The sequence below is a fragment of the Athene noctua genome, chromosome 8 (assembly GCF_965140245.1).
Source record: "Athene noctua chromosome 8, bAthNoc1.hap1.1, whole genome shotgun sequence".
Lineage (NCBI taxonomy): Eukaryota > Metazoa > Chordata > Aves > Strigiformes > Strigidae > Athene > Athene noctua.
The window spans coordinates 28,825,689-28,840,306 of NC_134044.1; the positions used below are offsets into that span (position 1 = coordinate 28,825,689).

Genomic DNA, 14,618 nt, shown 5'->3' on the forward strand with positions numbered 1-14,618 from the left:
ATTGACCCTGGTACAGCAGAACTCCCAGAAATGGGGCATATTCAGTATTAAATCCAGAAGAGCTTGAAGAGGACACCAACGCTGTACACCCAGCACATACTCTGAAATTGCACACGCAGTCCTGGTTTTCTGCCTTCTTTTGTTCCCTCTGCACTTAGTTTAAAGTACCACCTTGCAACTCAAGATCTCGCCTTTAAGAATACCTCCTTCAGTAGGTGTCACCTTATGTGACAAAATTAAGTTATGCTATAAGCAATTAGAAGCAGTTTCATCAGGAAGTCGGCAGCCAGGCAAGGAGGACACGCATTCACCAGAACTGATTTAATATCTAAGCAACTTCAGCTGCTGGAAAAGTTACGGAATCAAGTGGCTAGAAAATGCAGACTCACAAGAGAGCTCAATTAAGATTAAACTGCCCAGCTTCGGAGCTTTCCTGTGTGCCATTAGAACTGACAGTCCCACGTAAATTCCCTTTTTGACACAAAGCAAAGTCGTACTGCATGACACCAGAACTCATCAGCAGACTTGGAATCTTTCAAAAAAGATTTTGCATAAGTTACACTGAATGTTGTCTAACCAAGTTCTTAAAAAAAAATTAGTAGACATGCTATCAATTTCTTTTTCAGGCTAGCAATTTCAGAAATAAACCTATGTTTTGATTTATTGTGCATTTGTAACTTCTGTATGATAAGTTTGTCCAACATATAAAAAAATTCTACCACAGATCAAACAGGAGAATGCTTGTGCAAGCTAAAATTCCATATATATTAAGATGATCATTAGAACTAAAGATAATTCAAAATACTTACCTGTTTATATTGTGGCACATGCGTGGTATGAGCCTGGCAAGAAACATAAGAGACTCCCAGTGAGGAGCATCTTTACTAGAGATCCCACAAACATAGCTATATGAGCGACAGTCACCCTATAAATGAAAAAAAGGTAAATAAATGAACGTGAAGCTTGCTGCCAAAATAGTTCACAATACTTTCCCATTCATGCTGTAGGTTACAGGACCGTACTTTGTGTCAACAGTTAGCAGACACCCAGCTGGTGAATACGCTGAGAGATACCAAGTGAATGAGAAAATACAGAATTGTATTTGTGTTGTGAGCTAACAAGAGTGTACAAAATGTTCAGGATGGAAAGATTCATGTAAGGTGACCTGAGCAAAGGGATTGGCTGTGTCTTGTTGTTCTGACAGCACCATCTGAAGAAAGCCTGTGATGGAGCATAAATATCTGCTCAGGATATTGCCATTTAAAAATAGTGAGAAAAGCTGACTGCAGGGAGTTACAGAAGAGACACACAGGATTAAGCAGGGGATAACAACAGATGTAATTCAATACTGATAAAGCAAAGAAAGGTACTTTACAGCTCTGACTACTCAGTAAAGAAATCTTCCAAGTTACTGCTCACAAGTCCATGACAATGCCAGCTCAGTGTTTGGTGACAGAAATACAAACCAAATACAAAGGACAGCCCACAAAAATTCTAGTGGCATTAGCAAAGGAGTGAAAGCAAAGAAAAGACTACCCCGCTGCAGGGATTCAAATGCTCCCGGACCCTGAACGGCCTGCACTGCCCTGGTGCAAGGATGAGGACCAGCACAGGAAAGAGCAGCAAGCATGGGCAGATGTAGGAAGCAGGGGGCTTTTTGACCAATGCTGTAGGACTCCTGAGCCTTAAAGTGGGCAACAGGATTACAGCAGAGGTCTACAAGACTGTGAAGTCACGAAGAAACTGCCTTTAAGTGACCAGCATCATCCAGCCTTAATGATATCCTCAAATACAAGACCTGGCACTTGCTCAAGTGTCTGTTCAGATGTCTTGACACCTTTGCACTACACCAGCACTGACAAATGACAACATCATCAGATATCAGTCATTTGAAGATTATGTTCTCGTGTCAAGCCCTTTATTTTCAATCTTAAAGCAGCAATTATGCTTCGCTGCAGCCTGCCACAGTGGTAGGAAGCAGCTTTCAGAACATCCCTGGAATGAATCCACGTACCTGCACTCCCACAGTTTTGATTGGTAACAAGAAGGCATTCAGTGAATGTAGGCTTGTAATCTGCATCAGCTTCTCCTGATCTTCTTCACTTGTACATGCTTTAACCCTCTGCAGCAAAGTATGTGGCTGTGCAATGATGCAGAAAAATAAATTTTAATTAAATAAAGGCCCCAAGCACTCAAACAGAGCTTATACAATGCTAATTAAATTATTATTTAAGTAGCTGTTTGCTTAAATTTAGTTCACATTAACCCCTTGGAACTATTTAAAAATATTTTCCATTTAACAACTAAATTTTAGCAACAGCAGTTTGGACTGGACTGTATGTAGTTCAGGCTGAAGCTCTCAAAGGCCACAGGTGAAGCTCTTTTCCTATGCTCGTTCTCTCTCTCACAAAGCTATACTTTTCTTTATTGTTTATTTCAGATACAGAACAAAGCAATATCCTATTACTCCACACCACAGTTCAACAAGTTTTCAAGGAAATACTCCCCTTCCATGTTTTACAAAGTCAATTTGAACTTGGGATTTAGAACAGGCCTCTGCTAACAACTTTCCAGCCCCCTGCAGTTTAGTTCAAGTGAGTTTACAGTAATCATGAAGGTCATAACAGTTAAGAGACTGAGAACTTAAACATAACTTCATGTTTCTCTTCAGGATATCTGGAAGCACTAACTCCTTGCTCCGGAACTTTAATTTAGACATTTAGTGATTGTGTGGGCATGCAACTACAGAAAGTTACCATTATTTCAGGGAGTGAAAAATCTCCAGTAATCCTCAGCTGCACAAAGTTTAATTGAGACAAAATTTATGTACTGGTTGAAAATTATGTAAACTCCCATTTTTCAAAATCTAACATTTGCACCAGTCATAGCGTGAAAAATTCTACTGTACTATACTGAATGGGTTCAAGTGAATTGTACTGAAATGCATTACTCTTTGAAGAGCACAAAAAAGTGGTTTTAGAATTTTGTCAGCTTAAACCCTATGGCAGGCCACTACAGAATGACCACACTACTTTGAGGCATGTTAGAATTTCACCGTTTTGTTACCTTCTTAACACTCGCTGAAAAATCTGCAACTATTTTCAAAATGTTGTTTGTTTCAGGAAAGTCTTTGCACACATAAGGCTCTTCAGCACATATCACTCTGATTGCTAGACCAGGACCTGCAATGCAGAGTTGAAAAAAGACATTATACTAGAGAACAGGAAAGCTGACTTTCATCTGAAAACATGATAGCATCTGGAACAGCAGGTCAGTCACCGAGGACAGTGTGCTTTGCCATTGTACCTATACTTCAATTGTCTAAACACCCTACGAGATAAAAAAATACACAAGGTGTTTATTCCGGAACAGTATTTCTGTTTGGTACGTTTAAGCATTTTTTTAGCTAAATGGGCTGGCTGTTTAAAGCAGCAATTAGTGGTGATGAAGTGTGGTAGATGGCAAAGCCAGAGCAAACGGGAACCTCCTTCCCTTCACTAGGCAACTGGGATCAGAGAGTTGGTTATAAGAGTTGAGTCTCCACTGTTTCTAAAGACCCCTGCCAGCTCTCTGACCTTTTAGCTACTTGATACAAAACCACGTGTAATTTCCTGGAAATGTCTGAAGACAGCTTCTTGCTTTTCATGTGATGCTGGTGCATCAGCACAACAGCCTCCACGCTCTGCCAGGGACTACTACACACCCTGCAGGACAACTTCTACAACACAGGGACAGAAAAAACATTCCCCTCTTAAAAGGATGTGGACTTACTCTGATAGGTAACTTTGATGTTTTCTGGTGAAGAACTGTTGTTATTCCCCGCGCAATCATTCTCAGAACAGCAAATGCCCCTTAGAAAGGCAGGTGGATATAGACCAGTATTTCAAGTAAGATACGTTTGACAGCTCAGGCAGCATTCAGCTGCACTTCACTGATAATTCTTACGCAACTAAAAAGAAAAAACTGCAGCTAAAAGCAAACTCAATTATAAACCTTTAATCACTATACGTAATAAAGCTGCTCTTAAATGCTCATTTCCTGAAAGAAGACCCTGCTTAAGCAAAAACTAATAAATCCATCATTTTTTTTCCTGTTTAGAGGTAAGTTTTATGCTCCAGCATTCATTTACTCTACAGGTTAGGCATATTCTAATTAACACTGATGTGACCCATAGCGCCGCGCTAGTAGCACAGACCAACTCTCATACCTGGGAAGGGATGCCTTGAAACCAGCTCTTCAGGAAGACCAAGTTCTCTCCCTAGCACTCGCACTTCATCTTTGTGAAAGTCTTTCAGTGGTTCTATTACTTTACCCTTAAAGAAGAAAACACAACTTACACTCCAGCTTACATACTCAAACAAAAAGCCTCAAATGTTCAGATTATGGCAGTCAAACTGGCCTGCTTTTCACAGCGTCACCTGCCAACACTTGCATGAACACTGGAAAGAAAGTACATGTGAATGTGGGCTTTGTAAAAACAGTCGCAGGACAGAGGCTTGTCCTTGCAGGACAAGGAAGTTTAAGGTTGTGCCAGAAATATGAATGGCACAATCAGTGTGGATGTAGCTGTTGGTCATGCCTGCTTTGTCTTCAGTAAGTCAGATCATTCTTCTCTTCCCTAGATGTTCAAACCCATCCAGAAGCCTTGAAAATACTTTGTACAGTATTAGAAGTGTGGGTCAGTAACTTATTTTCTCTCCAACTTACTTGGGCACTTACTAATAACTGAGCACCTTCCAACAGAGTTACGTGATGTCTCGTGTGCCGATTCCTTCTTATAATACAGTTGGAGAACTTACCATTCTAGTATCAGAAAAGGCAGAACAGGGCAGTCTCCTACATTTACTTCATATGCTAATAGTTAAGAGCTCTGCAGGGGAAAGGTATTCAAAAAGCTCTTCTGGACTTTGGACTGAACGGAGCGATTGGGAGTGTAATCAAAGGGACAGGACTTGGGCTCCTTATCTTCAGACAGTTCAACCTCCTGTGTTCGTATCATCTTCATCCTCCTGGCTGTCGTCCACAGATGCCCATGTTGGGCCATTTCAGATAGATTTGTGGGTTCTTAAATTGACAACTGGCAAACAGATTGTGTGCCACCAGTGTACTGCTGGCAGACAGCTGATCAGTTTACTAGTAATGGGATGCAGAAGCTGTGTAAGAACAGAAAGAACTCATCCCTGTAGGCACCTGAAGGAATTAACCCTAGATTTCGAGAGATTTAAATGTCTCATGCTCTCTCAAGAGAGAGAATACTATGCTTGCAGTGCTGAACGTTACTAGAGGTTCAAGAGAAGAAGTTTGGCCCTCTCTCAACAGGAGGTGATTATCTTTTCACTAAAGCACTGACACCACTCTTGCCTGAAACCATAATGGGCCAGAAATGGACTATAAGTACCTAAAGGTTACCCACTGACTGGTATTCAGAACAAGATATAACAGAAGGAATAAGTGACCCATTTACATCACAAACTCCAGCTGAAACAGAATAAATTTGTCTGAGAAGTCTTAAACCCCTCTCCCACTAAAGGCATGTGGTATTGCTCTGCCTCCTTACTAGGACGCAGGTTTGTTTTGAGGGTTAAAAAGGGCAAGAGTGAGGAAACAGCTTTCAGTGTGCAGCTGAGACCACAAGTGTTCACATTGAATGAATCCATGTTCAATCTGTTGACATCTTCCTCAGTAGCCACTGCTGGACAACACTCAAACAATTTTGACTACTTTGGGAATGCAGCAACTAGCAATAAATGTAATAATTGCAACACATTACAACAGAACCTAAAGGGCCTCATCAGAACAGGGTCCCATCAACATGGGACAGTTACACCAGCAAAACACAGAAGTTTTGCACTTTTGATACTCGGCTTCACACCTGTCAGAACCAGAAGGATACACCAGTATCCTTGTTTTCATTTACCTCTTCTCTTAACTTTCGAATCAGCTCCGTGTCATTATGATGAGTTTTGATGACTTCAGCTTTGCCACTTGCAACAAGGGAAGCACTTTCAATGAGATCAGGTCTGAGGGTACCCTGAGCAAGAAAAACCTCTTCAGGTTTCAGATTCATTTCTCCAATAACTTCATTGGCAATCTATAAGGTGAAGAGAAAAAAGAAAAGTGTTCCAATCTACTTTTTGGTTGTCAAAGGTCTAAAGGAAGGTAATGGATTGCCCAGTGAATGCTACTGAGCTGCAAAAGCACAAACAAATAGGAAGACTAATTATGACATTGGCCCACTGCTGAAATAGTCCTATAACCCCATATTTTGTTGAACAGAAAATGGAAAAAACATCTTCAGACTACAGGAACATTACTGCCTGTTAAATGTTATATCTTCCCTTCATCACCAACACTGACTGCTGACAGATGGAAAATGGGTCATCTTCAGCAAAGCACCAGAAGCACGCCCCAGTTCACGTCACCCATCAATCTGGTGAAAAAAGATGACATGGAAGTTTATGAATGGCCAAGCAGTACATCTGAACATGCTGGTGGACCTTGCGCAATGCTCATGAACCACGCTGTGACCACTGAGCGAGTGCCAAAAGTTTTAGGTGTAGGATAACGTGCCAATGGCTTCTTATGTCATCCACAGCTTAAGACCACTGACGCCACTGAGCGCACAGCACGTTAGAACGTAACAGCCTGACACAGAAGACTTACCTAGACATCATAGCATTAAAAAAAGAAACCCCAAAACCCAACAAAAACCAAAACACCTCCTGCCAACAAATAAACATTACCTTAACAAAGGTGTCACCAATAATTTTTCTTTTTTCTTCAGGACTTGTAGTCATGTTTAAGGTCTTGCTAATTCTTTTACGTGGAGTTCTGTCCTCATCCGAGATGGGCAGAGTTGTTGTCCCATTATAGAATGAATGAGCTGCATTCACCACTGCATGAAATTACAGGAATTTTTTGGCAAAGCCGGTAAAGATTTTTATGCAAGGTTGCAAAAATACAAGTTTCACTCTACTGCTTTAAAAAAAGAAAATAAAGATCACTCCAGTCCTTTGACTATTAACTGCATTAAATAGGGCTGTTCAATAGCTCAAGAATTAATTGTAACAAAAGCATTTTATTTCTCTTATTAACCTACTCTAGAGGGCAATTTTTTTCATATTATGAGGCCAGGAAACCATGTGAAAGTTGAGTTCTTGCTTGAGTTCTTAGACTATAATTTACTTGCTTTATGTAAACAGTTTACAGGACGGTATTTCCCCAAGGCCTTTCTGCAACCAAAATTAAATGATGCACTACTTACTCATGGTACATTATGCCTCTTCATTTAGAGAGGCTTTCAAGGCAGAGATCAGCTAGGAGACTCTTTGGCATTTTTTTTTTTTTTTTTACCAGCACTGAACGCCATGACCTACAGAAGGAGCATTTCCAGCACAGGGATTCCCTCAATTTGTTACTCTGGCAGCCAGCCAGAGCCCAAGTTTATTGGTCTACAGAGTGCAAATATAAGACCTATATTTTCCTCTGAAAAAAAAGTAAAAACAAAATTTAAAAACCCCAACATGCATGTAGAACAGAATTTAGACTTTGCTGCATCAGGATGTTACAGCCCAACGTGCAAGACACGAGCGTGCGAGCTCCCTGCGCTGCGTCCCGCTGCCGGGCCATGGGGAGGGACTGCTCACCTAGTGCCGTGCCTCCTGGCCAAAACGTGAGGGACAGACGCTTGGCAGCTGTACTCACACACAGCCCCGGCATCAGGCAGCTATTGCTCATGAAAGAAATCAGCCGGGCAGTACAAAGCAGCTCTCACTGTTTGCACAACTCAAACATACATCATTTGTCTTCGAGCAACTTGCACTTCAGGTACCAAAAAACTCTAAACCTTCTCATCAGCCATGACAAGGTACCTTCTGCTCCCTTATCACATACCGCTTCTCAACAAGCTACTCCAAAACCAACTAAAACACATCTATTTAGAAGCCAGGAGAGAAGAATAAAATGCCTTGAAAAAGTAATTTTCACTGTAATAGCATTCAATCACCCAAACGAGCTCACAGTTTAAAAAGAAAGAGATCCAGGACAAGAAATAAAGCCCCGATGGAGGACTGTTAACCCAGCTACTAAAGAGAACTGCAATCAAATGAGTTTTGATTGCTCAGCCATCAGCAGAGAGGCAACAGGCACTTCACCACTTAGCTGCGCCCCAACAGCAGAGAGCAGAGCTCAACAACCGATGAGATGGGTCAGCTCGGTGTAGGCTCCAACCAAGTAAGGCAGGCTTAATATTTTCAGTTTGAATTTTTGTGAACAGGCCTAGGTGGTTCCAAATTAGCAGCCATGCTTGGGTATGTAAAGTCTGAGAACTGTGAAGATCATTCAAATCAATGAAACAAAACACTGAACATACATTTTAGGAGAGACTGCATTAGCAGTATCAGGCATATTCAACAAAATTATGGTACCTTTAACTTGAATGCCAAGTTTTTTGAGTGCCTCCTCCACAGATTGACTCTCTCTTTTGCGCATAAAACCATTATCTATGTGTACAGCTATGACCTGATCTTGATTTAAAGCTCTGTTCAGGAGAGCAGTACACACTGTTGAGTCCACACCGCCACTGAGTAAAACCTAAGGATGAGGGGAAAAAAAAAAGGAAAAAAAAAACATACAAAATTTGGTCAGCTGTCTAGAGAGAAAGTGTTAACAAATAGTTCAACTCTGAGGACCAGAACAGACTTACAGTCAATGATTTGGGAGAAAACAAGATGTCAAACAATGTATCGACCCAATTGTGCAGGATTTCTAAAACCTGTTTAATGTATTACACAAATCACGGCAATTCTGCATTCTTCAAATTAACCTGAGTAACTCTGAGCGTCAGTGCTTTTGTCAAGCTTTTGCAAATAATCTTTCAGCTTCAATTCAATCTACTTACCAGGACTTTCGATGAACCCACTTTCTCTTTGATATCTTGAATGCACTGAACTTCTCTGTTTTCCACTGTAAAGGTACCACTGCATCCCGCAATATCATAGAGAAAATTCTTCAGGATCATTTTTCCATTCACTGTGAGGCTAACTTCAGGGTGGAACTGTGCTCCGTACAGTTTTTTAGATTCATTTGCTATGCCTTTGTTGGTGCAAAGAGATGAGCATGGCATAAAAAAAAAAAAAAATTGGAAGTGAAATGCATACCAAAGAAAATCAAGCATACAGTGCTTGAGCGATTTATTCCGCCACATTTTGGCACAAATCACCAATCAAAACTAAAGATTCTGGTTAAGATTAGGAACGAGGGTACTGCTACGTATCCAGAACACGCAATCCCTCAGAAACCAGGGACAACACTCAGACATCCTTGGAAAACCCTTGTGAGAAGAGGAAGTCAATGATGTGAATTTTTTTTCTCCCCACAGGATCCCCCCTACAGCCCCCGCTGGAAGGGCTGTGCTGGACAAGCTGTGCACGGGCAGCACCACCACTCTGCTCCTCAGCGGTCTCAGGAGGGCTCCTGCGAGTAGATCCAGCACTGCACTTGCACCACGGAAGTCTTGGTCAGGCTGGGATTAACAAATGATCACTGTATTTTTTTTCACTGCTGGAAGCCTGGTACCACCTTACCACCATTTCTTCATTTACACACAAGGGAGCCTCAGGCTATTGTAAGAGCCCACGGGAAAGTGTTCCAGATAGGAAAGGTACAACTCGTTTCTAATCCCTCCACAAAGTGGGATTAAGGATATCAGAGTTCTGGTGGAGCTTGCACAATGCATGCAGCAAACTTTACACAGCAAAAACAATTATTTTTGTAGGCATGAGTTCTCGATGGCTTCAAAGGCAAGCCAGAATATAGTGAATGCTCTGTCTAATCTTAACGGTAGTTTGGAAAGAATCTTTCTGTAACAAAACACCTTTAAGTCTTTTAAAAGGTCAATTTTTCTCAAATTAGTTACCTGTATGATTTAAAAGCAGTATCTTAAGCTTTTTTTTTTTTTTTAATGAAACATTTAAAATAAACCAGGTGAATGATCTGAGATCTTACTAAGTAGCTCAGTAAACTTAAGACCTCTCCAGGTCTCCCATCTCCTAGGAAAGAGACTACAGGAAGCTGTTTGGCATTCAGTAATTGGAGTAGCTTTCAGAAACCAAATTCTAAGCTCCTACATTTTTCTGTGACTGCCTGTGCGTAATATTTGAATCGCTGCTTTCAGTACCAACATTATTTTTGCTCAGCTGAACATTCATGCAGTAATACTAAATACAATAGCAAGTTAATCAAGCTTTAATAATTAAACAGTGTTTGACTGTGTTCAGTTCACAAAATGTGGCCAGGCTGGAGAGGGTCCAGAGAAGGGCCACAAGGATGATCAAAGGCCTGGGCAGCCGCGTGAGGAACGGCTGAGAGAACGGGGTTTGCTCGGCCTCGAGAGGAGAAGGCTGAGGGGAGACCTTCTCGCCACGTGCCACTGTTTGAAGGGTGGCTGCAGAGGAGATGGACAGTCCCTTTGTGCAAGGGGTCACGGGGGAAGACGAGGGGTGACGGGTACAAGTCTCCTGGGGAGACTCCCATGGGACACAAGAGGAAAATTTTTGATGCTGAGAACAATCAGCCACTGGAATAATCTCCCCAGGAAAGTGTTGGGTTCCCCAACATCAGACACCTTTAAGATTCAGCTGGACAGGGGCTGGGCCAGCTTGGCTAGACCCAGCTCTTGCCAAGAAAGGTTGGACCAGATGATCCTTGAGGTCCCTTCCAACCTGGGATTCTGTGATTCTTTGACTTGTACTGTGCAAAAACCAATCAAACACCACTTACACTGCACACATCTTCCACTCCCCTAGCTTAAGGACACACAGTAGTTTATTACATCCTTTGAAATAACATAAACCATAAAGTTAAATTTTCCTTAAACCACCAATTTAAAAACAAGACCATTCACTTCCATGTCTATTTGTCCCTTTATTATCAAGACAGCACAACATGCAAGCAAACACATACCAGAAATTGTTAAAAACAGTTCACTCACTTGGCAATTAAATAACAGGGATAGTTTGTTCCCATTTGGTTCTGTCTGCCATATTTTTTCCTCTAATGAATACTACCAAAAGACAATTTCAGTATAAAATAAATACCTGCTATAATGTTCCCAGACTGTGCAACCACTTTGAATCCATCAGCTACTTTATCCACGCTGTCTCCATGAGTGAGGAGCACAAGCTCTTCCTTCTGAAGGCCCCTAAACAAAAGATTAAAAACTACAATCAATTAAAAAAAAGAACAAAGACCTAATTACCTGCATTTCCAAGAGCCTGTTGGATCCCCATAAAAGCACATCTCGGTTGACCAGGCCTGTTTGAAATATATGCAGGATTTCCTTCCCAGAAACAGTGCCCTCCAACTCGGAGACATCTCCATTAGAAGCTGCGTAAGATCTTGTACAATACACCCTTCATGCAAGAGGTAATTTATCTTAATTTAGTAGGGTGAGGGTTTTTTTATAACCATGCCAATATTAAATTATCCTCTCTTTGACGCATAGAGCCATCTAGAGTCAATCGGGATACTTGGGAGTTCTGCCTTTTATTTCAATGAAGTGAAGTTTTCTTGGTCAAAACTAAGTGTTCTCAGGACAATTTGAGAACTTTTAGGCTGGGTATAAAGTTCTGCAGTAGCCTTACAGCGGAAAGTTAATAAAAACTGTAATGCCAGGTATGAGCAAACTGTTAGAACTGTTACAAGGAACTTGAGAGACATTGACAAACTACCAAGAAATCTACTTCTGGTTTTATAAAATATCCCAAAGCAATTTTAAAGGAAGGTAGAAAATGAATGGTTTCAGACTTTATTACCTTTCAAAAACTGGATGGGTGCCAACCAATACAAGAGTAATACACTGCACAGCAGAAGATGACAAGAGCTTAACACAAAGGTTCTCATGTTGTGGCACACTTTATGGTGTCTCAGTGAAGATGTTCTACTTTGAAATAAACAGTTTACACGGATTTCCAAGCAAATACACCTGCATTTCTAGACTCAAGTTGAGAAGTTAAGCCGAAGTATTTGTTTAAAGGAGTAACTTGCTTACTCAGGAACACAGCTGCAGGAGTTTTATGAGAAGCTATCAGATAAGCATGGGTGCAATTTCACCATTTTCTTTAAAATAAGCTTCCTCTCATGCAGACACCAATTTCCAGACTAGTATTTCCAACATTGTTCTGATAACTTAAAATGTCTATGCACCTGAACAGTGAACACGTGTTATCCAGAGTAATGTTGAACACTCCATCCTCTCGAACACTCTTCTTGTGCACCGTACCTCCAAATACCTTATTCATCATCTGCCAAAACAAAAACACTACGTGAAAAAGCGCCACACAATCTAGTACCACTTTATACCCCAGGCTGCCTATGACTGACAATAGCTCTAGCCCTCCAACACATACCAACCTAGTTTTTCATGATTATACTCATTTAATAACGTCGTTTTACAAAATTGTAAGAATTCTCTTCAGAATTAATCATTGTTCTGTAATGGGTTTGCTCCCTTCTGCCAGCATAGCTGGGAACTGCTGCTGCACACAACAAAGTAATATGCAAAATAATGCATATTCAATAGTGTACATCTACTTGCACTTACAAACAGCTGCTCTGCAAATCAGCTGAGTATCTGAGGCCAGTTACCATAAAAACAGTTAAGGTGCTGAACAAAAATCTGATTTATCTGTTCTTTAGTTAAGGGCCCTCCGATAGGCCTAAACTTCTCAAACTCTGGCTCCTCTGCTCTGGAGAACCAGTTAAAAACTTGAGTCTATTCCCTTAGTGTTGTTTTTGTGACTCTTAATAATCCTTGCTATAACGGAGTAGTACAATTCTCAGCCAGGTTTTTTCTTTCTAAAAGTCACCTTGGTGTTCAGAGTCCTATATCTGCATTTTACATTTCATAAGTCTCAAAATAAAGACTTCCTTGCAAATATAACTGGCAACTTCACAAATATTTTTAGAGTTTCACCTTCCAGCTACTTTAACTTGCAGAGATTTAAGGCTTCATATTAGACCTAGTTAGATTATTATACTTACTGTGCTTGACTGATTTCAATCTTTCTTAATGAAGTAGTAGTGCATTAATACAGACACTTGACTCATTTCTGTAAAGTCAGCCTTAAGGAACTCCCCTGCTTGAGGCTAACTAGTGTGGTTTTCAATTTGCTCAGCATTTTAAGGCACATTTTAATATAAACACACATTTCCCTTTAGAACAGGGAGTGCCAATATTGTTTCTGTTAATCACCTGCCTGTCTGAAGTTTTCCCAGCCATTATTCAGCACCTTTGAAGGCCTAACAAATAACTAACCCTGGAAAAAAATACGATGCACAAGCAGAAATCACGTATCTAATCCATTCCTTGTCTCCCTGGAAGTCTGTTTCTTCACTCAGCTCAGATCTACTAGATCACTGCAGGATCACCACTCAGTTCTAAGGCAAATGAGTGTTTTGTTGACAGGAGGGTTTAAGCACTCTTAAGAACTACACTAGAAACATTCCACACTTGAAAACCAAAAGGGAAAAACTCTTTCACTTGTTTACACGAGGGGCACATTTTCCAATACCAACTAGAGAAGATTAGTTAACGACTGGCAGGGTACATTTGTGGTGACAAAAAAAGGCAGCGTGGAACTCAATTCACAGCAGTCAAGCAAAGAGAAACCATTTATGCTACTGGTATGGCAGAGCCAAGAGCAGAATACACAGTATGCTCAGTGTACCAATTAGCACTTCAAAAATATCTTTTGCATACATGGCACACTGCTTATATTTGAAAAGCAGGTCCTTTAGCAGTTCATCTTCAGTTAGTATCAGAAATAAGGCCTAGGAGACAGCTGTAGATAAACATCTCTCTCTCAACTGCACCTGCATGCCATAGCAGATTCCAAGAACTGGTTTTCCTATTGTAAATATTGCTGGGTCAAACCATGGGGCATCTTCTGCATACACAGAGTTTGGTCCTCCAGATATAATGATAGCTCTGCAGACAAAAGATAAAGAAAACATTAACTCAAATGTATTGTTTACTTGAAAATCTCTCTATTTGCTTTAAACATAGGCATTGTCTCATAATACTCTTAGAGTTCTATATATCCTAAAAGAAATTTTCACAAATACCCTAACATATAGCTTAACTTTGCTATGCTACAGAGGTATTTAATCAGTTTAAACAAAGTCAAATATAAACCACTTTAAACAGTGACTGTACTTGAAATTCCTCATAGCTGAGTGTCAACTACAAGAGAAACAAGATGGTGAGGATCAAATGCAGAGTATTAGCGTTAAGATATATATATACACACTTCATGATGTCGGTGCCATCTGGAGGGGAGCTGCATTCAGAAAAAAAAAGACTCCAAAATATCTGGAGCTGCTGAGAAAAATGTCCCTTAATCCCCCCGATTACAAAGTGCGATGGCATTAGCCATGGGTTGCGAATTACAAGTCCAATACGTATGAGCATTTGAAGCTAATACTTGACATTATAACAGAAAATTACATCTTTCCAAAAGGGAAGAGAGACCTTTGCAAACCATGATTTGCAAAATCGTGAACTACAGAAGTGCCAGCCAGCTGAGCAATGCTGTTTGGCCCCGGCCCAGGATCGAACA

The 14,618-nt window shown here is 40.7% G+C and overlaps 1 protein-coding gene across 1 annotated transcript in view; it reads right to left on the reverse strand.

Annotated features, from left to right (window-relative positions):
• Positions 1-14,618, reverse strand: part of GMPS (guanine monophosphate synthase) — a 30,876-nt gene that overhangs the window by 7,541 nt on the left and 8,717 nt on the right. The window contains exons 3-13 of the mRNA XM_074912118.1: positions 13,873-13,987; positions 12,205-12,302; positions 11,097-11,200; positions 8,900-9,093; positions 8,427-8,592; positions 6,744-6,895; positions 5,918-6,091; positions 4,208-4,313; positions 3,067-3,182; positions 2,015-2,140; positions 810-925 (exon numbers count right to left, since the gene is read on the reverse strand). Coding sequence (XP_074768219.1) covers positions 810-925; positions 2,015-2,140; positions 3,067-3,182; positions 4,208-4,313; positions 5,918-6,091; positions 6,744-6,895; positions 8,427-8,592; positions 8,900-9,093; positions 11,097-11,200; positions 12,205-12,302; positions 13,873-13,987 — 1,467 coding nt within the window. The remainder of the gene's footprint in view (positions 1-809; positions 926-2,014; positions 2,141-3,066; positions 3,183-4,207; positions 4,314-5,917; positions 6,092-6,743; positions 6,896-8,426; positions 8,593-8,899; positions 9,094-11,096; positions 11,201-12,204; positions 12,303-13,872; positions 13,988-14,618) is intronic.